The 25,600-nt window shown below is 35.4% G+C and overlaps 2 protein-coding genes across 44 annotated transcripts; one reads left to right on the top strand and one right to left on the bottom strand.

The window, feature by feature from the left end:
• Positions 1 to 42: 42 nt before the first annotated feature.
• LOC110007810 (uncharacterized) lies at positions 43 to 5,843 on the bottom strand. Of its 7 annotated transcripts, XM_088849354.1 has the most exons (7): positions 5,146 to 5,361; positions 4,017 to 4,117; positions 3,553 to 3,768; positions 2,840 to 2,931; positions 2,677 to 2,766; positions 1,294 to 1,473; positions 388 to 1,114 (listed from the first exon to the last, which is right to left on the bottom strand). In XM_088849354.1, the coding sequence occupies exons 5-7, from the start codon at positions 2,695 to 2,697 to the stop codon at positions 575 to 577; spliced, it is 741 nt and encodes a 246-aa protein (XP_088705480.1). In that variant the 5' UTR covers positions 2,698 to 2,766; positions 2,840 to 2,931; positions 3,553 to 3,768; positions 4,017 to 4,117; positions 5,146 to 5,361; the 3' UTR covers positions 388 to 574. The 7 variants fall into 7 exon arrangements, with proteins under 7 accessions (XP_088705444.1, XP_020526816.1, XP_088705447.1 ...); XM_088849318.1 differs by adding an exon at positions 43 to 360 and having other exon boundaries at positions 582 to 1,114; positions 2,840 to 4,117; positions 5,146 to 5,843; XM_020671157.2 differs by adding an exon at positions 43 to 360 and having other exon boundaries at positions 582 to 1,111; positions 2,840 to 4,117; positions 5,146 to 5,843.
• A 5,514-nt stretch (positions 5,844 to 11,357) lies between these two features.
• Positions 11,358 to 24,261, top strand: EMB1997 (para-aminobenzoate (PABA) synthase family protein). 37 transcript variants are annotated; one of them, XM_011627427.3, is made up of 15 exons: positions 11,358 to 11,494; positions 13,129 to 13,560; positions 14,480 to 14,611; positions 14,784 to 14,851; positions 15,920 to 15,984; positions 16,071 to 16,137; positions 16,531 to 16,800; positions 16,886 to 16,993; positions 17,200 to 17,463; positions 18,201 to 18,280; positions 18,460 to 18,553; positions 20,665 to 20,747; positions 21,295 to 21,948; positions 22,698 to 23,222; positions 23,814 to 24,261. In XM_011627427.3, exons 2-14 carry the CDS (start codon positions 13,227 to 13,229, stop codon positions 23,218 to 23,220), a joined length of 2,742 nt encoding a protein of 913 aa, XP_011625729.1. In that variant the 5' UTR covers positions 11,358 to 11,494; positions 13,129 to 13,226; the 3' UTR covers positions 23,221 to 23,222; positions 23,814 to 24,261. The 37 variants fall into 37 exon arrangements, 12 of the variants coding, with proteins under 12 accessions (XP_011625729.1, XP_011625730.1, XP_006850882.1 ...); XM_011627428.3 differs by having other exon boundaries at positions 23,796 to 24,261; XR_016042307.1 differs by having other exon boundaries at positions 11,366 to 11,494; positions 20,665 to 20,728.
• Positions 24,262 to 25,600: the final 1,339 nt, after the last annotated feature.

The following is a 25,600-nucleotide window of genomic DNA, read 5'->3' as shown; positions in this document are numbered from 1 at the left end:
GGTATAAAGAAAAAATCGAGAAGTGCATAAACCTATAAACACTGAAGCAAAGGAAATTGAAAAATAAGACGGAGATTCAAAAAATACCACAATGTTAAAACTGCTCCCAGAAAATACAAGACCGGAAAATATTGAAGCAAAAGAAGGTGAAATAGCATAAGCACGTTAATGCTTTTCTTCCTCTGATGATTAACAAGCACCTCATCGGTTACGTAAAAGATAAAAGAGAAAAAGAAAAACCAAGTACCAATTTATTTGGTCGAATTGGTGGTCCCAATGACAGGGAACTCAGCGCAGCATTTGACATCAACTGATGCTGCTCTCAGGCCTCTACGCTTTTTAGAACACTGTTTCCATAATCTGGACGTGAAAACCAAAGAAAGTGGGTCAGCTATAATAACAGTGAGCAAACTTCAGATTAAATTAGTGTTTCTTTTATACAGAATCACAGTCACCCTTCTATATTTTTTATTTCAGGAAGGCACATGATAACTGTCCTTTATTCACCAGTCCTTTATTCACCAGACACCCAGATCACTGAAAGAAACTAATGCATAAAGTAGATTCACAAAGTTCAGAACCTTATGATAAGTTTTAGTCTTGCATTGTCAGCTTCATCTTTCTGATTAACCATTTCAACCTCATTGTCAACATGCTCGATCAATGCCATTGACCTTACTGGTTCTTCATTGGTATTGTTGATTTCCAAGACCTTTGAAGTGCCAAACTCTGGAGCCTCATCTACTTCAGGGAGATACATATGTCCCACTGACTGATCCATTAGGTTATCATCTTCAGTTAATTGGCACTCATTTGTAATTTCCATGGCCACAAGCTGAGAACCATCTTGATCTGAGGCAAACTGGGGTGACTCCACCATATATGTATTGGCTATGAATTCACTATTGATTGGCAATGGTGAACTATTAACCAGTAATGGTGCTTTAAACATTGAGTCATGCTGATTGTCTTTGTAAAAAATGCCAGCATCACTATAATGCATTCCTTCATCCGCTGAATCAACCCATTTAGATTTTATCAAATGTCCAATTTTCTTGTGAGGCTTCTCCATGACATTGCCTGTCCTTTTCTCAACTTGCAGGTGTGTCACCTGCTGTAAAAGATATATAATCAAGAAAAGTTCCCCATCAGACTTGAGCAAAGGTAAAACTGGACCACAGAACCCTATAGGAGGAAATGAATAATGCAAAAAAATTAAAATTAAAGAGGTACACTTCTGAAAAAATATATATAAAATAAATAACAAGGGCAAGTCCTTTCTAGCTCTATAACCTTATTAGAAACAACATCATCAACAACTTTGGCTGACTTTTTAAGGTGAACAAGCCGTGAGCACTTGGTCACATAATCCCTGTCAGCATTAAGAAAGGGGCCTTCCTTCACCATGTAGGCATCTTCAAAGTGTTTAATTAAAGACCCATGATACTGCAAAAGGCTTTCAATATCTTCCCCCTGAGAGTAAAAAAAGAATAGGCAATGCAAGGACTCAGTCAATTTCAATAAACAAACAAAAGCCCAGATAAGACTACAATTGGAGGGACTCACTTCCATGCCTAGGAAGAAGAAGATTATAATTTGAATTTTTGGGAATTTCTGAAAAGTTCAATGAAGAAGTAAAATCAGAAGCATAGGTTGAAGAATGTCTGGGGCAATTAGAATTATAAAATTCGCGAGATTCAGAAATTCTTGCCAAAGAGAAATAAGTTGAACAATCTCCAGCACTAGAGCTTAACTTTTCAGCATTTTCTCCTTAGACATCATACTCATAAAAAATAGGAGGTTGGGACTAGCCTACCTCCTCATCAACCTCATTATCACCCTGCCAATCTTCATTAAGAATCTTTTCTTCTACTGAAGGTCGAAGCTTGAGATGGTCCCAATCATCTATTTCAATTTTTTTGTGGATCACAATGGGAATTATATGAATGGGGATATAACAGTTACGGTGGTTTGTTTCTTCTATGTGGACCAGTTTTTAATAACTGTCTCTTCGATACAAATCATAGAAACTTCTTCCGCATTGCACTATTTCATCAGTCAGAAACCTATCATTCCATGCTGATGATCCTCTAATTTCATGGGAATGAAAGTGTTGCTCAAGGGATTTGTCAGGGATAAAAAAAAGGGGTTCATGCTACCCGAATATGTAAGGAGAAGGGAGAGAATAGCATGCCTATCATTTCATATTCAAAATAATTGCAGCCTTTACATCTTGTACTCCTGATTGGAATGTTTCCAAGAAAATTTTCTTCAAGGGTAATAGGCTGGCCATTACTGAGGAAACAGTTTTTTGCTCAAAGGAACCCAGTTGTTGAAATATTGTTTGATAATTTATTTTAAACTCGGGCTCAAAAATAGACTAAGACTTCAAGATTTCAATTGTGAAGTAGAAAATATACAAATGAGTAAGCCTTTGCTTACAAAATGCATGGGCAAATCTTTTATCAGACGATTAAAATGAAGTTTTCCGATTTCATCAATTTCTGTTTTACAGTGAAAGCAGGCTGATCATAGTGATACCTAGGAATTATGGAAATGAAGACTCCTATTCGCAAACCCAAGCATAATTATGCATCACACGATGTACATATATATTGACTCATGAGCATATTACTCATTCATCTATGCAAAGTAATTTGGAAGAATATAATATACCTTGGCAAAGTGAGCATGCATCAAGCATGCAAGTAAGCTGTCTTTCTGGCAAGTCGGAAAAAGGCGATAAAGTTACCCATCCAGCAAGCTCTGAAACCATATAGCTAAAATGCATCAACCTTCCCAAAATATCTTCAACAATGAAGAAATAAAAGAAGAAGACCTTGCAACAGCACGAGCAAACAAGACTTCAGGCAAATTTCTTATTTCAGGAGTCATCTTTGCTAGATCAAGGGAGAGTTCTGCAGGCTCCACCTAACAAAGATACCAACATGACAACATAAAACCATCAAACTAATATTCAAGTACGAATCTTACAATTACTCCAGAAAAATATACCATAATTGAGCATAGTATGATAAAAATAGAACAAAGCCATAAACTGTCTGGACAACAGACAAAAAAGCCTAAGGAGAACCATACACCATACTGCATTATCGTGTACTTTCCGAAGATAAATTACATTGTAGCCTGTGTGCTTGTCTAGCTAAGAAGAGCATAATAGCCCCTGAACTCCTCAGTAGGCACACTATTTTTATTCTTTCTATGGTCATCATACATTTGAAACAGCTCCACCGATGTCTTGTTCATTTGTTCAATATTGAGATGTGCTTCAAAGCCCTTGGAGAATCCCTCTCCCTCTGTGTACTCACACAGCTCATGCATGGCTATAATATGAAACCTTATCTGGCACAAGCGGGCATAAAATTGTTGAATTGTTGTGGCCAATATATGAAATGCATCACTATAAACTATGGTCATCATGTCTCACATTGATAAACAATAGTAATCTGGTAAAGGCAGAAACCTTTTTTTTTTATTAGGGGGTTGGGGGAGGAGAGAGAGAGAGAGAGAGATAGGCAGAGAGAAAGAGACCTTTTGTTCCTGCATTAATAGTGCATCTCGGTTGAAGATATGTTGCTTCCTTAGGTCCATTCGGATTGCTCTCATCCTATCCCACAAGAAGTTATACAGGCCAACAATTGGTCATCATAAGGCTGATTCATGCAAATTTAGAAGATAATTTACAGTCTTCTGCAAGACTGGCATGGGCCGTATCAAGTGAGCTTCTCTGTCGGCTGTCCTATTATACTGAACTTACCAGGAAAAAGATATTAATGATGTTTTCCATTCAACATTAATCAAATGAAAGTATACTAAAACGATGGACAGTATTCGAGAGCATGGGAACATCAGAACATCACAGGGCCCTATTGTTGAGTCCCACTCTCTACATCTGCCAATCATTTTCACTGGAAAAAGATGACAACAACTGACAATGGTTTTTCATAGTCCAACAGATCATAGTTTAAAATCCTGCAAGTTGGTCAAAAGCAGACCTTTTTCACAGCCAAAAATTTGGATGTTTGGTTTCTATCTCCGTTGAGATGTTCATACTTGTCCAGATCACCTTTGTGCTCACGCTCTTCCCTTTCGGGTTCTGATAAAAGAGGAAAGAAACCACCACATAAGGCAAAATTATCAAACAGAATACATTCCAAGAAAAACCAAATAACAATAACATAGTAGTAAAGGAATTATATGACAATGAATGAAGTATGGTCTACAATACTCCAAAGTGACTCTACATCACACATGTCGAATGGAAGCTCAAGTTTAGCCATAATGGAACCCATTGGGAAAACACATGGGTGGAGCTAATGTCCACCATACATCATCAAGGATGGATGGTGGATACGCCTTCCAAGTAGTGCATGCTATGTTGCATTGAACTATGTGTACTCTTCCAACTTGCTAAGCATTCTACTGCAACCAATAAAGAAAAGCAGGCAGTGGAAGAGAAGATGCGCATTTCAAGTTACTCAGGCTATGAAGGCAAGAAGGCATAACAAAGACAAGACATTAAAAAATTACAAAATGATTTCAAAAGAATTCTGGAGATTTTCAAAAGCTCTGGTGAAATGGAGAAACTCCCCTTTCATCTTTACTCAAAGGATCAAAACTACCTGATTCTTTCCCAAATGGCAAATATCTATAATCTCAGACTTCCTGTATGTGAAAACACTACCCAAGCTTTTCCAGAAAATAAAACTTACGAAAAAAACACATGAACAAAAAAGAGAAGATTTCAAGCTACTCAAACCGAGAGACGAGAAGGCATAACAAATTATGGGAAGTTAAAGAAATTACAACATACTAAGAATTCTATTGGGGAAATGGAGAAACAGACTTTTCTCTAAATGATAAAACTACCTTGACATTAATGCCATTTACCCCTAGTTGGGAGAAAGTGGATGAGAGATGGTCACTGACCATTTCACCCTACTCCACCATCATACCTCGAATTTGCCGGTTTACGAAAACTAAGGTTAATTCAGTGATAAGTTTGGAACCATACCCATTTGCAATTATAACTAAATCAATGATATAACAGTAGTTCACCGATCAGAAATGAGGTATGTATAGCAAGCACGCACAACGTGCACACACACACAGAAAATAACATACCTGGACACATATCAGGACGAAGCCCAGCCACCCTGTAAGGGCCCCGGATCAGATAAGGGGGAAATAGTCCCTGCAATTGGCCTAGATTTCTCTCTTGGATTTGATAGAGCTTTATTTCCCATAGTTCTAGAGGTTGAAAAATCAGGACTATATTCTATGTTCTCTTTTATTTCATCTTTAAAACGATCAAGCCGCCTAGCTTTTGTTTGCAGTTCCCTGCACTCAAGAAAGCAGTTGAAAATAAATTTTATTGAATTGGCAGCAGTTCAAAAAGTTCAGCAAACTATAAATAATTATTAGGAGAAAAGTTCCCATTAGAAAACTTAACTTTCCATCTCATTGCTAGCAGAATGAGAAGAGCATGAAGTAACCATCCTCATGAGGATTAGAAGGTGATCTGGTCCTTTTGGAAGCTTGGGATCCAGCAGCCAAAGGTGGAGACTTGGTTCCACTATACCATGCATCAATTGTGATGCCCATAAGGAGATGTTGATTTGCGTTCAGCTTGTGGAGTGGTATCGACTAATGAAGGCTTCAGCTGATTTCCATTTGATAGAGCAGACCTGGATAGTAAAAGTAAAAACATTAAGAAAAAAGAAGACAACTAGGTACACTTGATCATATATTTACCAACAGAGAGAGGGATAGCAGCGCTGCAGCAACCCAATCAAGTCCAATAACAAATGGATAAATGATACGAGAAGCATCTGTATAGTTATAACTTATAACTTATAAGATTTGTATGGTTTCTGCAAACTGCCAAGAAAAAGATGGTGAATTTTGTAGATATTGTCCATTTATTTGTGTATAACATGCTTATTTTTGTGCATTTGCATTTTCACTGCAGTACTAAGAGCATCTGTGTGCATGACTTAAATCAATACAAAATGGAAATCATGTTTAAAGATGCATGCCTTGATCCAAAATATTATTTTCAATTATATTAATAGGCATAGCCAACATGTGTTCTACATATATCTATCCGAAATATAAACTTTATGGAGCTTTTCCCTGTAAAGATGCACCTCAAAATCTATCCGAAATGTTGTTTTAATGTTGAAAACACCCTCTTATCGATCATCTCAACATTGAGATGTATGAATATGAAAAAAAAAAAGTTTTTGAGTCCCAGAAACAGTGCATTTTGCAACACATTTTCTAGACCGTCCATTTTTATATATTTATGGATCTACTTTATTTTAACCATTTTTGAAATTTAAATTTTTTTAATTAGGTATGAAAATAGATTTTAAGATAATACTAAGAATTGTTTATAACAAAATTACATGTTATGATAAAATTTTAAGGTGCGGCTTAATTGGATTGTTTGAGGTTGCAACCTTATAGAAACCTCAACCATACTTATATGGTTTTGTGAGTTTTAATGATTTTTTCTAGCTTTCTCTATATTTCCTTTTTTTTTTAAAAAAAAAATTCTATTCAATTTATTTTTTAACATGCAAAAAAACATTTTTGTTCTATAATCTTTTATAACTTTTCCCACCGTTTGTATTTTCTTCTTTTTTTTTTCCCGTATTTAGCAACTTTTCACTAACGTTTTCCTTGTTTTTGGGAAGGGTTTTGTGCTTTTTCATCAGTTAAACGCAAACTCGAGCAAGTCGCTTCAGAGCAGGCCGAGTGACCCACAAGCAAGTTCAAAAACTTCATTTAAAGCATTTTTAGCATAGTAAAGTGAAAAGGAAACCATAACTAAAGAAACGACACAGAGCAATTTGATTTAAAATTTCATGAAATCAAAAGCTCAAACAAGAAAAGGATGATCTTTCTAGAGTACACACCTAGCATGAAAGGGGGTGAAGACAAAAAAAAATTAAAACCAACAAGAAAAGGTGAATTAGTTTTCCCACATGTTCTGTTTCTGGTAAACACTAAAAGAAAAAGCCTTTTCGAAAGAACTAAAGCAACTTTCTGAGGCACGTTTGGATAAAAGGAAAGGGGAGCTATTTCCTCATAAAAAAAATGAAGATCTGAAGAAATCTAATGAAGACTAGTTTTGAAACTACGTAGTTAGTGTCAATTTCTTTTCAAATATAAAAGGTTTATAAAAATGAAAATGTAGGAACATCATGCCAAGACGTTGGAAAATTAATGCTCGAAAAATTCAAATCAATTGTAACATTTTCCATTCATAACATTTTCTTATATCTTTACCTTTTTATACTAACTTTACCATATTTTTTAAGCACTTCTCCATATATTCCACCGACTCAAAAAGCGAGTCCAAAAAGCAATATAACTCGAAACACCTCTACAAATCATGAAAACAAGTTAATGTGTTATCAACAAGTCATCATGACCCAGACCCGAGGAGTTGGAAACTCGGCAAATTCATAGAACCTGGATTAATGCCCCTAGCAAACTTCAAATTTTCAGTGCTTCAGAATAAAAACCATAACAGGTCAGTGCATATTATGAATGAGATGATTTAATCGAGAAAGAGATGATTGAATCAAAATAATTCCTTCTTAAGTTTTATTTTTATCAGGGGGGGGGGGGGAGGTAATATGAATGTTCTACCATGTTCCATCGACACACTAAAAGGGATATATCTATCCAGTGTGGAAGTAGGATAACATTTCGGAAGGCCTTAGTACTTATCACTTCTTGGGTCGTAATTGCTATCTTATTAGAACCTCTACGGGGTTTCAGCCACCCTCTCTCTCTCCTCTTTCTCCCTCTCTTCCCCCTCTTCTTCTGTCGTCTTATATATAAACTGCATACAGTGTAAGGGGAGTCTATAACCCCATTTTGATTTTTTTGGTATATGGTCGTAAGACCCATTCTTTTTTACCAAGGACCTCGGCTCTAAGGCCTCCCTGCATATCACCTTGCACCTCTCTTCTCTCCATCAATACAATGGTCAACAATTCTAAAAAAAAAATTGCTATCTTATTAGGAGCAATCAATCACTTGCAAATAACTTCCCTAAAACCCTTATGCCCCATTTGGTTCCTTGGAAATGGGTATCCTAGGGAGATGCCTCTCCTAGTGTATCCTGAAATTGGCATCTCCTAGAATATAGGTGTTTGCTGCTTGTATAGCACCTAGTAATAAACTTGAAAGATGCTTGTCCACTATTTGGATTGCTGGAAAACATGTCTCCCAAGCATTATAGAGTATAATAATATGATATTACATATATTATTTTATATTAAATATACTACTTCTTGTATATAATATATATTAGTTCTATATTATTATATTAGATATCTATTATAATAAACAAATTACTAATATTAGTAATATATAACTGATTATAATAACAATATATTAATTAAAATAATATATCTTATTTATTATTTAGATACATATATTAATTATAGCCGATCCCAATTAATTAAAAAAAAGCTATGATGTTGATGATAAATATATTAATTATAATTATTACAACCTTAGGGTTTAAGGTTCTTTTTTCAGGATGACCTGAACCTACTACATTGCTCTCGTAGTCTCCTAGGATCTGAATTTCCCCTTCTTTCCATTCTACTGAAGCACCCTCTTTCATTTCTCTATGGACAAGCTCCGCCCACCCGAAGGGTGGGCTTCGCTCGACACGTTCAATGACCATCAGTTGCTTTCTAGTAAAAAGGTTCCTTGTTCCTTTGTTTTTGTTTTGTTGTTATAGCTTATTGCTTCACAGAGACCCTAATCACTGATCGTACTTCCTTGAGAGCCTCCTTCAAGTTCCTCGCCTCAAATGAGGAAGACTAGAAGGCGGTTGCTTCTACTTTCTGAGCCCTAAGCTGCAGCGAGTGAGGGAACAAGGCGAGTAAGGCGAAGACGAATCCAAGCTACTACCCCTGATCCTCGAGAGAGGACACCCACTGGAATACCATTCCATTGCTCCGCAAGTTTTTGAGGCCTGCGGCTCTCTTTCAATTTCTCGGAATATCAATTCAACCTATATCGGTGGAATTGGCATTTACACAAAAAAGGCTTACAACGTGGAAATCAGTCTCAATGCTGAAATGACACTCCTTGCTGGGGAGGACATCCAAAGAGCATTTACGATCGATTTCCATGGAAACGGGTCTCCAGGATATCCATTTCCAAAGGAACCAATCAAGTCCTAAAAGAAACTGTGCCTTCAAAGTGAACTCCCATGCATCTAGTTACAGACCTGCTGCTCCATAAAACAGTATGCAACACCCCCTTTCCTTCATGACATGGGTTTAAATGCCTAACCTCATGTTCCCAAATACAAGTGTCCTCCAAATTCCAATTGATCAATGTGCTCGACCGAGCACTCCATTTTATCAAATCAAAGTTAGCCATGATAGCAATAAAGATGCTTTATAGTGGAGACAAGTCATTTGATTGAATGGCCACATATGTAACTACTTGGGCCAATCCTTGGAATTTCATTAATAACTTCCTCTTGATATCAGTAGTTTCTCAGAAAATGACACATTTGGCATGTCTGTCCTGTACCTAACATATAAACTGCATAATCTTTTATATCACTGAAAAATTTCAGCAAATTATCTCGAAAGAATCATGCTTCATAACACCACCATATATGCATGTTAAACAAATACAATCCCCTGGAAAGCTAGTATAGATAAATTTCAGTCAATGATGCTGCATCCACAGCCTGAAGCTTGATTCTGAGAAATGAAGATTGGGGGTCTCACTTACTTCACTGAGCCATCAAGTTGGTTGGTGGGTATTAAAGGGATACTTTGTAGGAACTCCAGTTAAAAGGGAAAAGAATACATAACAAAAAGATAAAAATAAAAGGGAGGGAAAGACCCGCAATACGAACATGTCATGTGTTCTACATATATCTATGTGTTGTGTAACCTCATAATGTTTATTTGTTGAGCAGCATGGGCTAAGACATCTAAACATTAGCTACGGCCTCCAATCCTTGTCCTCTAACACTCACTACCCCAACCTCATAATGGGCTAATAAAAACCTAAATGATGCAGAGATGGCGTAAAATTTTCAAATTTTCTAGGGATAATAAGGGCTAAGTTGTAGTCAGTAGTTCTAAGTTACATTCAGATCAGTTCTTGGGTTCTATGAAGAGTCTCAGTTGCCTAGGTCCCTTGTCTTAGTTGTTTAGGTTTCCTTATGTAAGTTGATTTAGGTTCCTAATGTGTTTGAAGCTTTAATCAAGATTAGGATTGGATCCAGTCCAAGTAAGATAGGAGTAGGAGGCAAGAGGTATTATGCATACATGTAAAGTGCCAATGGCCAGATAACGATGGATTCCACAAAACACAATACCTGCCATCCCTTCCGTCTATTCATGCCAATCCATAAGAATCCTAAAGCCTACTCACATAATCCATCATCAACCCAAATATCCTTCATCCCTTTTCCTTAACATCATCCCACTTACCCAAACCCCACTTTCACCCAACCAATTACACTCTGAGCCTTACATCACTAAATCTATTGGTATTCGTAGGGGAATTCAGAAATGTTTTCATTACTGACACTTTCACCTCCTATATTAATTTATTTATTTTTTTTGGATCAGCCAGCTATTTCACCACCCTGTCAAAACCTATTTTAGCACTGTAAAAACTAACCCATGTTATACGGCAACATTTTTTCTTTATTATATGTATCTCTTTAATCTCTATTTTTTTATGTTTATCTTTTATTTCTCTCTCTCATTTTTTTAATATTTATCTCTTCTTCTCTCTATTTTTTTAAGTGCCATATAACATAGGTTAATTTTTACGGTCGTAAAATGGGTTTTAGTTTTAAGTAGTTTTTACAATACTTACAATGTTGTAATTGGCTTCCATAGTTTTACAGTACTTAAAGTACTGTAATGCTAATTGAAATTATTATGATATTTTAAATATCATATAAAATGATACTTATTAAAGTATTACAATAACGTAATATATTTTTAAAGTATTACAATATTTCTATTAATGCATTTAGGGTAGAAAGAATACCACATTTTTATCCCAGTAAAAATTGGAAAAAAGGGTATGGATAATATTTTGGAAAGTTTGTGATTTTTTTCAATTTTGTTAAAATTAAGGTATATTAACGATAATTTCCAAATATATAAATATATTCTTCAATTTTGTATATCTCATGGATAATTTGATAATTTTTTGAAATGGAAAAAAATTATATCGAGCAGATCTCTAAGCGTACAGTATGCTGCCGCTGGAGTACGGTCCACCCGCTCATGAAATTGGAACTTCGAAAGTCGTAAGGAATCCAAATTCCCCGCCGCCACAGAGCCCGCCCCCGCCATAATCATCTCTCTCTCTATAAAATGAAACCATCTCTCTCTAGCGCTCTCTCCCTTTGTTTGGCACCGACCAGCTAAGAGCTTCTGCGTTCCCGGTAATGGTGAGTTTTCTGCCATCTTTCTTTTCGCATCGCTCTATCTCTATCTCTATCTCTGTCACCAATGAATAGCAAGACACGCAACTCAGAATCTCCTAGTGCATTTGTCTAAGTTATCTTTTCTGATAACCAATAGGGTTTTTTTTGGTAGCAATGGGTATATTTTCTTCCTTTTATTGAGAAGCCCGGGATCTAAATTTTTTTTTTTTTCTTGGTGGAAAATTATGTCTTTTTATTTTGGTTGATTGATCTGCCTTCTCTCTATCTCTCTGTGTTACTGGACGAGTCTTATATCAGGTTTGTTTCCCATTCGAAATCATGTTTTGATTGGTGATGTGAATGTGATGTTGTTGTCTTTTGGACCCCCATTTCTGTTACAGATGAAACCATAATCTAGATTCAGCTGTGTTTCATATTTTGCGTTGAATACATTTATGGGAACAACGTATAGATTTATTTATTTGTATCCATGTTTTCATTCATCACGGTACTTAATTTTTCATCAATTTATATATTTTTATCATTATATGTATTATTTTGTTAACTGGAAAATTATCAGATCCCCCCACTCCCCGCCCCTCCTCTCTCCGAGTGTCTTTTTTCAGCCACTAGCTGATGGAACATTATCAGCCCAACGGCCCAAATTAATCTGAAATTTAATCTGGTCGGATGCAAGATTGTGTTGGCTATTTCTTTTTTTTATTTTTTATGAATGTGATGGGGCACTGCACGGTGTTGGTGTACCCAAAAAAAAAAGAAAAGCAAAAAATGGATGAAAATACTCCCACAAGTTCACCAACAATGGCGTGGTATTTTGGTCCTTTTTTTGTATGATTTTTTTATTCTTATTTGGTCCACCTAGTGGAGGCGCTCATGTTCCCACAATCCAGGTCAAATGGAATTAAAAAAAAAAAAAAATGTTTATATACACTGTTCATCAGACCTATCAAGATTAAATATGGGCCCTTGGCTGATACTTTTATGTTGGCCAGCTGGCTAACAAAATTGTTTTACACATGCATGCACACAGATGTTACATGGTGATCAGTGTCAATCTATGCATAACAGGCTCAGTAGTAACAGTAGAATATAACTGTTCTCCATGGTATTGGATTTTAGAAGAATGATTTGTTTTACATATTGCACTATAATTTTGCTACATTCAACCGATAATGGATTTTATTGGTATCCTATTTGGCTGAAATAGTCTTTAACTTATTCTAAGGCATTGATGATAATTACCAGATGCAATGCAATCTGCGCCCAAGTGATACAAGAAATATCTAAGCATTCTATGACTGATCTTTTGTTTGTTGATGTTTATGACTTTCTGTATGCTACTTGGTCGGTCCTTAATCATTGTTATAGCTGTTCATAAACTAGTTTGGTTGCTTGTGCTGTTCAATTTATGGTTTATTAGTACATTGTAAATGCTGTTATTTTTGTAACTTGCACAATGTTAAAAACTTAAAACACTATCAAGATAACTTTCAGACTATACCTATGATGGACATTTGAAGTTTGTGAACCACAATTGGTCTGTGTTAGGTGTCTTGGGCACTAGATTTAGTTTTCACATGTATTTTAATTTTTAAATCCCACACTAATTTTCTGGCATATTTCGATTTTCGTTTCAGGCTGAGGATGCATTCCCAAGGTGTTGATGTAGTTTTGCTGGTTGAGGTTAGAGTTATGGAATATTTTTTGGACTAAGGTGCCTTCTACTCTTTTGGAGATGGAGAGAAGTTTTATGATAGCCTCCACATCTGATATTTCATGTCCTTGGACAAGGAGCATTTCATTTCTGAAAGATAACCAATTCAAATCAAAAAGTAGGTTTAGGCTTCAATGTATAAAAAAGCAAGACCGTGGTAATGTATGGCATGCGGATGGAGTGCTAAAGGTTCCCAGTCCTCTGATGCTTGGGCATCTTGGAGAAGCTTATTTTGGAGAGACTCACTTTGGCAAAGAGACGGTTTTAGCTCGCAAACTCGTGAGGACCTTGTTGATTGACAATTACGATAGTTACACATACAACATATACCAGTATTTGGCTGTTATAAATGGGGGTAAGGCTTTTCATTTATTAGTGAATTGTAAATTTGGATTGTTCCTTTCACTAAAATTTTATGCAATGCTTTTGGAGTTCTCTTGTATTTTATTTCTCTAAAAAATGAATTTTTTTGGAGTTCTCTTGTAATTTCTCTCTCTAAGACATGAATTTTTATTATTTCATACTTCAGATCATGGTGAGTTTCAAGGTTTTTGTTGGAGGTCGCTTTCTTAAATCCTGTCTACTTCGTATTCTTCTTTGTCATTCCAAAAACTTTCTGATTTATGTGTCTACATCTAGCAAATATCATTACTTTTATTTTCTTATTTTAGATGATACTAAAATTCGTATCTGGATTGAGCTAGCAGCTGCGACAAAGCTACGTGGTTGTTCTAAAATCTGTATTATTCATTCTATAGTGCGTTATATATCTATTTGGCCTGCTTTGGAAGAGGTGATGGGAACAATTTTTTAAGAATAAAGGTGATGAGAACATTATTAGCTACTGTGACCCACTTCATAAATTGTTGTTTCTGGAGATTGATTTGCTTGAAATGTTTCAGTCTTTAATGAAAGGGACAGTATATAATGAGATCATTTACCTTTAGTACAAGGTGGTCACAATTGATCTCGACCATTGGATGTAAAATTGAGTGGCTGCATTTATTTCATTGACCAAGCTTAAAGTTCAAAAGAAATTTTCTGGAACTTTGTGACACACCCAAGCTATATTAGATTTCACATCAGATAGTTGTGAGTAATTGTGAATTTGTGACTATACAAAGGTAAATGGTCTCATTGTATGCCTCCCTTATTGAAATGATGCCAAAATTTGCAATTGTTTCTGGAGATTGATTTGCTTGCAATGTTTATGTCTTTATGGAAATGATACCAAAATTTGCAACTTTTTATTTTTGTTTTTGTCTGTTGTGTAGTTCCTCCCGTGGTGGTGCGCAATGATGAGTGGACATGGGAGTACATTTGGCAATGCTTATATCAAGAAAGGGCTTTTGATAATATTGTTATATCACCTGGCCCAGGTTCTCCTACATGTATGACAGACATAGGTTGTCAGCTGCATTACATCTAAAGCATTTGCAAATGTTCTTGTTTGTCATTTGTTTTGGTTTTTCATCTACTTGTTTTGAGTTTCTTATCCACAATTGCAATCAGAAATTTGTTGGGTTTTTTATTGATTAATGTATGAGGTGATCACAATAATGGATAATCTATGTGCAGGAGTTTGCTTGAAGATCCTGCTCGAATGCAAAGATATTCCAATCTTGGGTGTTTGTCTAGGCCATCAGGTGTGCCTTGTATTATATTAAATGATATTTCTTTCTTTGATTTTGAATTTGAAATGTATGTTTTATGCCTTAATGAGGTAATGTAGGTCATTGAATTGAAATGGATTTTTGTTCTAACTAAAATTTTGCAATGGATATGCTTTAACAAGTCAATTTGGCTGATTGACTATAACTTGGATCCACAAGTAGGGTGGATCCACTAGTAGGGCCATGATTAATAAGCCATGTTATCATCTTCTTTGCCTTCTCTCTATTTATGATGTTCCTTTCAATGGATGGCTATCTTCATGACTTGACCTGCTAATGAAATTTTTTTTGAAAAACAACAAAAACAACAAGGAAAAAGCCGAACACTAGCAATAACTTGGAGAAACCTATGGTTTCCTCCTTACCCAAGCTAGGGTTCCAAAAGCCTTTGTTTTTCTTTCTTTTTCAATTCTAAATATCACGTGGAATGACCCCCTCAAGGCCATACCAGCTCTTATATATTATAATTAAATATTTAAAGACATTAAATATCCATGTATTAATTAATATGACTCAAAAAGTCCTAACATAAACACAAAATTTGCAATATGATAGTTTTACCACTGTGAACAATGACCTATGCACAATACTCGTGAATAGTACCTGTGAATAGTAACCAGCAAATAGTATGATAAAGATTAGAAAAAAAACACTAGAATCCTAAAAAAATTTTAAAAAAATAAGTTCTAAAGGTTCAATTAAAATATACATCTTTTGAAATTAAAAAATGTTAAAAATAGGAATGATTTTTCCCTCCATTGCCTACTCTATTAAATATGCCACATCAATAGAATTGGAGAATTATTTAAGTATTACTGCAAACAATTAGCCATTCACCCTCAAGTTAAAAGAATATCACCGAGATAAATTTTGCCTGAAATAAGATCTGGGAGCATATATCTCATGATAACTGTAGCAGAGGGTACAAAATGGAAGTTTGGAGTAACTGGGAACATGCTTCTTATGATTATGTGTAATGGATCGGGTGACTTTTTGCAGAAGGCTTTCTGTTTGCCTTTTGACAATTCTAAGTTATTACAGGCTTTGGGATATGCTCATGGTGCTCATATAGTGCATGCGCCTGAACCAGTTCATGGTCGTTTGAGGTATGGGAAAATGTCAGCGTAATTTTCATTTTGTTTGTTAGCACAAAAAACCCCAATACCTTATGTTCAATTTTTTTTTTTTTCAGTGAAATTGAACATTCAGGTTGCAATTTATTCGATGGCATTCCCTCTGGCCAAAATTCAGGGTTCAAGGTCAGTTAGATTCATATTCTTAAGATAACTTTTATACACTTCCATGTACAAGAACTATTGTACATGCATACACACATACATACATACAACACATATCTTTATGTATGTATTTCTTTTGTTTTTATGTATGGATACGTGTATGTGTTTATACATTTACATACTTATGTATATGTATATCATTCATCATCATATATAAAAATAAAGATGCATGTATATGTGTATCATTACCTCACATATTTTTATACATTGTATCATTACCTTTCACTTGTGGTATTAAACTCTGATCTTTCCAAAAAATAAAGATGCATGCATACTATGTACAACAACTATATTGCTATAGTAGTTCTCCCAATGAATTTTGGTAAGATGTTAATTCTGATACATTATGATCAGGTTGTACGCTATCATTCATTAGTGTTAGATCTGGATTCTCTTCCTATGGAACTTATTCCTATAGCATGGACATCTACTGGTACTCATCCTTTTCTAGAGAGTGAGAAATCTGATCCACTAGGCATATCTGAGAGTAAGAAAGGAGATCCGCCATCTATTAGCCCAGAAAATAACGGAAGACATCAGTATTTTAAGGTCTCAGAAAAGGTGCAAGGAAAAAAAGTCCTCATGGGTGTGATGCACTCCACCAGACCTCACTATGGGGTGCAGGTGTGTTTTAGCTATTGTGTATGGTTTCGTTGAGGGCTACTTCTGGTCTACATGATAAATTTGTTTTTTTTTTTTTTTTTTTCAGTTTCATCCAGAGAGCGTTGCCACTTCTTATGGGAAGAAACTATTGGAGAACTTTCGGAATATCACCATTGACTATTGGCTAAACCCAAGCAGGAAACATCAAAGAAAGGTTTACAATAGTGGTAAACTTGAATCTTTTCATGTTTCCTATCCTTTTAGATTTTTATGCTATGCTTTTTCCTAGGGTTATACATGCATGCTCTGCCTTTTTGAAATTGTGCATTTAATGAAAAGGCCCATTTAATGGTTTTACATGTTGCATGTTGCATTTATATTGTCCCCTTGATGAATAAAGTTAAATTATGGTGTATGTAGGTGTTCCCCACATGTCATCCACAAGAAGCTTTCCCAAGCCAAAAGCTGCCAATTAAAATAAACTCAGTGGTAAACCATTTCAGCAGTTGCACCCTGCTGGAGGGTTCCCATAATACGACAGCTTGCAGATCTTTGAAGTTGCATTGGAGAAAGCTAAAGGATTTGGCATCTCTAGCTGGTGGCTCAAGAAATATTTTTTGTGAACTGTTTGGGGATCAGAAAGCTGAGGACACTTTTTGGTTAGACAGCTCTGAAACAGACCAGGTAAAGGTTTATCCTACTATCTTCCTGCAACTGGATTGGTCAATCCTTAATGTAGACTTCCAATTAATATGTGTTTGGCCTTTTCACTTAGTGTGTGTCTTCTACATAGGCTAATATCTTGAGAAAATTTCGTACAGACCCCTAATTTCCTATCTTATTTCACGGTAGACCCTCCTTCTATTTTTCTTTCAAGCGGCATAAAAAAACCCTCAATTATTTCACTGTATCCCCGCATCTCTTCTCTCCCACGTTTATTCACTTTTGGCTGCAAAAACTAGCCTCAACAAATTGTTTTATTCCATCTCAATCCAAAAGCTTTTTTGGGTTAAAAAGTGCAAAATAGGGTTAAAAAATCTTTTGAATTAAGATGGAATAAAACAATTTGTTGGGGCTAGTTTTTGTGGCCAAAAGTGAATAAATGTAGAAGAGAAGAGATGAGGGGGTAGGGTGAAATACTTGAGGGTTTTTTTATGCTGCTTGAAAGAGAAATAAAATGAGGGTCTACCGTGAAATAAGATGGGGAATTAGGGGTCTGTACGAAATTTTCCCTAATATTATTGTCTCCAAAGGTCTCAAATATTAGAATGGTTATTTTATGTAGCATCTACACATGGCACTCCTTATCTCTTTCTAGAGACCATTTATGAACATGTTCAGGGTCCTTTTTCTCATGATTTTGGTTGATGGTGGTTCTGGTAAACTTATTCATTAACACCAGTTTTTCATATTTCTAATAGGGAAGGTCACGCTTTTCATTTATGGGTGGTAAGGGTGGATCACTTTGGAAGAGAATTGCTTTTCGGCTCTCAGACCAAAGGTCTGTATCTTTCAAAGGAGAACAATAAGAGAATATATTGTTTCAACTCAAAACTTTTGACCTTCAAAGTTTTCTTATAGTATCATAGATTATGCTGCCTCTCATTTGCATTTGTCCTCATTTTATTAATCGACTTGAAAATTATGGAATTACTTGACTTGAGTATTCCTTGGTACAAGTGCTCAAGGTGGTGGATCCATGTTGATTGATGATGGTCAAGGTTCTGTTCGAAGCATGTCTCTAAAAGATGGTTTCCTTAATTTTTTGGACCAGGTAACTTCTGTTATGCGAAATTGCTAAGTTCTTTCCGTGCTAAGAAAACCTCCTTTTGGAATATTTCCTTGATAAATGTGAAAGCATTCTGCAATGTGGCTAACAGGTCCATTCCTGCATCCATCCATAATTATGCAAAGAAAATATATTTAAATATGTACATGCGGGACGCATGTACAGGTACACACATGTATATCTAATCTTTTATTTATATGTGTTAGTAAAGGAATAATGATTAAAGTCAAAACTCAATGAGGACATTAAGGAACGTAAAATGAAAATCATATCTGGATATGCTTATAAAACACTGTAGTTAATCAATTAGACACCTAGTTTGTTTCTGTTGCCTCTAGATCAATAGTAAATCAGCCTTATAAAATGATTAAAGTCCTGCTCCACATTCCCAAACCGAGGGATGCCTCTTTAACCCTGAATTCTTAAATCGCTTTTGGAGTATTCAATGGATACTCAATATATGATGAGACAGTGACTCAATCTTCAACTCCACGAGGTTCACATAACGTAAAACAGTCATAAAATTGTGTTTCTGTGAATTTATAGATGTATGTCTGCAAAAAACTACATATTTTAAGTTATATCTATGTTAAAAAATTACAAGGCTCGAATAAGGTAGTGGGGACCAGTACTGTAACTCCATCCCTGAAAGGCCAAAACATTCAGTTGCCACATCTGAAATTAACTTTGGCTGCTGTGGATTCTTATGGAGCTAGAGTGCCTCGTGATTCTTAGAACAAGTGATATCATTTGCTTTATCCTGAATTTGGAAAGGTTATGCGCCTCCTCATAATTTAAGTTTGTATGGTTATTTTGCTCAACTATATAGAGCCTTCTAGGCAGTCTATGAATAGTTGCCTGACCTTATTTTAATTCTACACCGGTTTTGAACTGATGCAATGTTTTAGAAGTTGAGGTCATGGTGTTATTCTGCATCATGGCTTTATGTTAGTTGTCTTTGGAGACAGAATGATGTGGACATTGCTTCATTTAGTTTGGCATTTATATCATCATCATCGTCATCATCATTATTATCATTATTAGTGAAATGTACATACCTTTTTTCCCAATTCTACAAGTTTCTCCACATAAAGCCCCCATTTGAAAAATTGTTGTTTTGTTGTTATCCACCCCTCTAGTCAACCTTCAATGGCATTTAAGACCAAACTGTCCCTCTTCAGTCAGCCAATTAAATGATACAAAATTTAGCTCCTCTCTCTTCCTGGGCTTCTTTTTTTTTTCTGGATGCAGCAAACAAGTTAGCAGAGAAGTTGAAGCTAATTCTAGTAAATTCCTAAATCCAAATGGTTGCCACCCAAATGTGGTCATTTTTTTGGTTGGCCGGCCATGGTTAAGGGTTCGCTTGAGAAACAGGGGAACACAAGGAATTCTCAGCAAGTTATGGGTTTTCCAGCCAACTCTGCTAACCTGGACTTTCCATGTATAGTCCAGAGCATTTTTTGGTCCTGAAATTTTGGGTTTCTCCCTTTGAAACTGGGTCTCTCTCTCTCTCTTCATTGTGCTTTTGGGTTTGTATGTTGCAGCATAGTCGTGCGAACCTTGGGGATAAGGCCACGCTCCCACCTTAGGAACTCAATCCCATGGTTCCTGTAGGGGATATTAGAGGAAGCTTGGTTTAGAGAAATAGGGATCTCGCTTCCTATTAAATGGGGGTCTACATGCTGTAGGACCCCTCCAAGGAGAGGAGCTATACTATTAATTAAGCTATTGTTCCTCCTTTGGTATTATAGATTTATTTCTTTAGAATTGATTAAATTGTGGTGTGGCTTTCTTTGCTCATTGCCACCTCTGCCATAGTCACGAGAAGATGTGTAGCCATCAAAGCACTTGCGACTATGGCAGAGGTTGCTCGTTGCTAGAGTGCTTTAAGGAACAAGAAAACCAATAATCTCTTTCTTGTCCTTCAACTTAAGGGGCATATTACACTGTGGTATACCAGTATTATGGTATTAGAAAACTACAGTTTAATATTGCTACACATGCTATTGATATTGTTTAGTCATACTGGATTACTGTTCTTTAATCTTTTGACAAAATTTACAACATCTACTGTTGCTTCCATGTTGTTTATGCAGGAACTTCAATCTTTGCTCTGTGAGAAAGATGATTACAGAGGACTGCCTTTTGATTTTTGTGGAGGTTATGTAGGTTTTATTGGGTATTCCACTTTTCAACCTTCATTTGCTTCTGTTCTGTATTTTTTTACTATAATTGACAAAAATGTCACATATAATGGACATGTTATGGAGTTAACTCTTGCTATTAGATAGCATGATTTTGAGCCCATTCATCATTTTTTAACGGTTGGAGAACTTATAGAACAAATTTTTGTAATTTCTCTGAATACCATCAGTGTGTATCAAATTAATTTCAGTGGCTTTGCAAATATTTACCTTCTTGCTCACTTACCTCAAAAACTTGGTTTAATGAAGGAATAAATGTATCTGACTTTCATATCTTATAAATGCATGTTTTGCTTTTTGAAGTGCTTTTCCAATCTTCCACGTGCGCATAGTTGGAAATACCTGATAAAATTTCTGACTTCCAATCTTTGGATGCCTTATAAAACAAAAATAACCGATATATAGCTTCCAAATCTCACAAGGATCAGAAAAATTTTCTTCTTTTGGTGTTCCATATTTGATTGTGTTTTTCCATTTTTTTTAATGTGATTTAGTTGATTATCACTTTTGACTCCTCAACAGGTATGACATGAAGGTTGAATGTGGTACGGCATATAACCATCACAAGTCCAAAATTCCAGATGCATGTTTCTTCTTTGCTGATCAGCTTGTTGTGATTGATCATAGTAACAATGATGTCTACATTCTCTCTCTACAAAATAATCATCCTGCAGAGTATAGTAATGGTGGGTTGCCTAAAAGTCACTTCCCAAGCACATGGTTGAATCAAACCGAGTTGAAGCTATTAAGCTTGAAATCAAGAGCTACTAAAACGCATATGAGAGAGCAAAATCGTGTTATTCCACATGCTGCTTCTAAGGATGCTTTTGTCATTGAGAAATCCAGAAAGCAGTACATAAACGATGTTGAGAAATGTCTAAATTATATCAATGATGGTGAGAGCTACGAACTGTGTTTGACAACTCGGATGCGAAAGAAAATTGAGAATATGGATCCCCTTGGACTCTACCTTAATTTAAGGGAACGCAATCCTGCACCATACGCTGCTTGGCTTCATTTTGCCAATGAGGACATTTGTATCTGCTGCTCATCTCCTGAAAGATTCTTGCGTTTGGACCAGAATGGCCTATTGGAAGCAAAACCAATTAAGGGCACCATTGCTCGTGGTGCAACACCAGAAGAAGATCGGCGGCTTCTATTGCAACTTCAGTATAGGTCAGAATCTAACTTTAACTTATTTGCTTTGTCATCTCAGTTTCTTTTTGTTGAAATTAAGGTGGTGTATCACTGGTCAAGGCAAAAGCAAGTTGAAGTTGATGGGAAATTATCTTCTGATTTCTTTCAACTTCCCAGGGATCAACGCAAAAGCAAGTTGAAGTTGATGGGAAATTATCTTCTGATTTCTTTCAACTTCCCAAGATCGCCTGAGTTTGGCAACTTGCTGAAAATCTGGTCAAATTTTATAAGCCATCCCTACTCACTAAAATTTGAATAAATATTCTGTAAATAAGGGGCCTTTTCTACACAATACCAGGAATGCTGTTGCCTGTGGCATTTAATTTTTGTGTAAAAATGGTATATGTTATTCTTGAAATTGAGAGGGTCTCTTTGTTTAGCAGCAGTTTGGCTATTATTTTAATTACCGGAAAGCTGTTCTACCCAGAAATGGAGAGGAACATGGACGTATGCACGTGGCAGTTGGCAATGTCTAAAGAAATAAGACATTGGGACAGGTCATTTTTGATAAATAAACATGTAACATATCAAAATACTTGTAATACTACTGAGAAACTTGGGAGGGTTCAACTGGAGTTCTTGTGGAAAATTCTCTCTTTTAATGTTTATTTATGTATTATCTCGTTTGCTTGTTATTTCTCATATTTTTGGCTGGCATTGCAACTAATCTCTTTTAGTTTTTGTGTTTGCGTGTGGGTGATCCCTTTGGAATGAATGTATACTGGTAGTGAGAAGGACCAAGCTGAAAATCTAATGATTGTAGACCTCTTAAGGAATGATCTAGGCCGTGTTTGTGATCCTGGTTCTGTTCATGTACCTAGTCTAATGAAGATGGAGTCGTATGCAGCTGTTCATACTCTGGTGAGCACGATTAGGGGTAAAAAAAGAGAGAATCTGACTCCCATTGAGTGTGTTAAAGCCGCTTTTCCTGGAGGTTCCATGACAGGTGCTCCAAAACTTCGTTCAATGGAGATTCTTGATTCAGTAGAGGAAAGTTCAAGGGGGATATACTCGGGGACAATTGGGTTCTTTTCTTGCAATCAGACTTTTGATCTGAACATTGTGATCAGAACACTTGTCATCCATGGGAACGAGATTTCGCTAGGAGCTGGTGGTGCTATAGTAGCCTTGTCAAATCCAGAAGATGAGTACAATGAGATGATCTTGAAAGCAAAAGCCCCTACAGCTACTGTAATTGAGTGCCAGGAAAATTCCAATCCTTGCTCCAGCATTTCTAAGAAGGATATGTGATTGTGAGTGTTCTATATTTACTTAACTGTGCTTTAATTCTTTTGGGACTGTCATTTCCTTGTTATTTGGAAATTTCTTCTGCTATTTTACTTGGGGAGATGGACACCAACACAAACAATGCTTATCCTATGGTACCTTGTGAATATCATTTTTTTTCAGTCTACATATTTTAGTATCAAATGTAATAGTTGTTCGGCAATTAAAATTCCTGCATGTGTACATTTAGGTTCAGTGTTTACACCCATGATATCTATGTCCATATCTCGTGGATTTAAAAGAATGTGGCGTAATGCTTGGTGACATCATTTTAAGTACCCTTCACAATTCTTTTTTTTCGGATGTCAACAATTTTCATGTATCAGCCTGGCTGCAACCAAGAGATGCACCGAAAATTTTAATATAGAATCAAGTATGTAAAAATTAACTACTTCATCCTCCCACTGTAACCTGTTATCGAGTTCAAAACTTCTATTTTCACAATTCATGCATGTTAAACAAATGAAATCTCCGTTGTACTGTGATGCTCATAAGTTACCAAGATTGTGTCTGTGCATGCTGGCTTATTCATGAAACAGGTAATATCATTGCTGTAGGATGTGGTAGAACTTTCGAGAGCTCAAGCCACATGCAATGTTCATCTGCAGCAGATAACTTCAGGTCATAGTAATGATGATGCTTTATTTTCTTGGTGCATTAACATGGTTGTTATGGGATTGATAGAGAGATGCAAGCTTTCTTGTGAGATATTCTTGCAGAATAGCAACTTCATGAGCTGGTGGAAGGATTTTGGAAGTGGGTTACATGAAAAAACAGGACTACAAAAAGTACATTTGAAGAATGCATGCATGTAAAACGATAACATGGGTTATCCATATATAAGAGAGACTTTTGTAACTCCTCTGATAAGAGGTGTCATAGAAAATCAAATGGGGGTGTTTAGGGCAGTGATTTCATGCAACAGTTGAATCATAGTATGATGCAACCACACTTATAGAAAACCATGTTTTGTAGTATTTGTGTGATCCAAAATTTTGTACACAATTTTTTCGTCTCAATAATCAATTCCTCCCCCCCTTCCCCTCACAAAAAAAAAAAAAGTTCAATTTGAACTCTAGATGTGGTCAAAATGAGTCCTTTCCAACAATGAATCTAGATCATTTATTTGGTGATTTTAAAATTCATAGTCTTTACATACTCCATCAAAATGGATGGCCTATGAAAAATTATTTTCTAGGTTCTGTTTTTTGTTCTTTTTTTTTTCGTGATTGTTCATTAAAATGAAAAGAATGTATATTTCAAAATTTGGATAAAACAAATAACCTTTACATGATTTTTGAAGGTCATTGCATTGTATTACTATGCAACTGTTGTATAAAATCATTCCCCGGGTGTTTAATATATCATCTAAGAGGTGGTAAAAACCAACCTCCTTATAAAAGTTAACAGCAAAAGATGGTGGATCTAAGGTCCATCCAAATAAAATTGGACCATGAAAATATTTAACAAATTGTTGTTTTAAAACATTTTAAGTGAAACATTTTAAGGGAAGCTATAAGTTATCAATCAATGAATATTGGAGAGTCAAAGGTGATATGGGGAGTCAAGATGATATGAAGGGTCCAAAAAATAGTTATTTAAATTTAAAAGTTATAGACCTATCATCCTCTTATAAGATATAATGTTATTTTATGACACATCACTTAATGTTTATATTTACTTTTACTTTATTAATCTATAATTTATTTATTAAGATTTATTTATTTATTAAGATATAATGTTGTTGTTGTTGTTGTTGTTGAAAAGTGAGCTGATTATTGAAGGATTGAGTTCTAATGGCATCATCTCAAAAATCCATCTGAAAAATAAAAAGATTTTAAGTCGCAGAAATAGTGCATTTTACAACATATTATCTACACCTTCCATTTTCAAGATTTTTATATGTTTATAGATCTATTTAATTTTAACCATTTTTTAAATTTAAAATTTTATAATTAGATATAAAAATAGATTTTGAGATAATCTTGAGAACATTTTACATCAAAATTATATACCATGATAAAATTTGAAATGTACCTTACCTCTACACCTATGGAGGCGTCTGTATGCAAACTGCACCTTTATTATAGCTTGTCTCATGATAATAAGTAATTACATAGTTTAATTTGATTTTTCTATTGAGGGTATAGCTTTTGATGGAGCAAAATAGAGGATTAGGATCGTGTAGTTGACCCCAAATAATTGGAAAAAAGCTTTGATGATGATGATGATTTTTTTTCTATTCTTATTTTAGCTATAATAAAAATTAAGTTGTGACTTGATGGACTCATTTAAATTAATTAAATGAAATGAAATATTGTAAAAGATGTCGTTCTTTTAATGT

This window comes from Amborella trichopoda, chromosome 1, assembly GCF_054954075.1.
Source record: "Amborella trichopoda isolate Santa Cruz 75 chromosome 1, AtrichopodaSantaCruz75HAP2 v2.0, whole genome shotgun sequence".
Taxonomy (NCBI): Eukaryota; Viridiplantae; Streptophyta; class Magnoliopsida; order Amborellales; family Amborellaceae; genus Amborella; species Amborella trichopoda.
This window is presented reverse-complemented; position numbering and strand designations above follow the sequence as displayed.

Bases quoted from the DNA above. Each gene is read 5' to 3' on its own strand.
- EMB1997 (XM_011627427.3), top strand. From the start codon at position 13,227: ATGGAGAGAAGTTTTATGATAGCCTCCACATCTGATATTTCATGTCCT. The intron at 14,852-15,919 runs GTGTGCCTTGTA...AAGTTATTACAG, and splicing joins GTGTTTGTCTAGGCCATCAG to GCTTTGGGATATGCTCATGG. The intron at 17,464-18,200 runs GTAAAGGTTTAT...TATTTCTAATAG, and splicing joins ACAGCTCTGAAACAGACCAG to GGAAGGTCACGCTTTTCATT.
- LOC110007810 (XM_088849318.1), bottom strand. From the start codon at position 2,697: ATGCATGCTCACTTTGCCAAG. The intron at 1,474-2,676 runs GTATATTATATT...TTTTACTCTCAG, and splicing joins TGCATGCTCACTTTGCCAAG to GGGGAAGATATTGAAAGCCT. The intron at 361-581 runs GTTCTGAACTTT...TTTCACGTCCAG, and splicing joins AGACTAAAACTTATCATAAG to ATTATGGAAACAGTGTTCTA.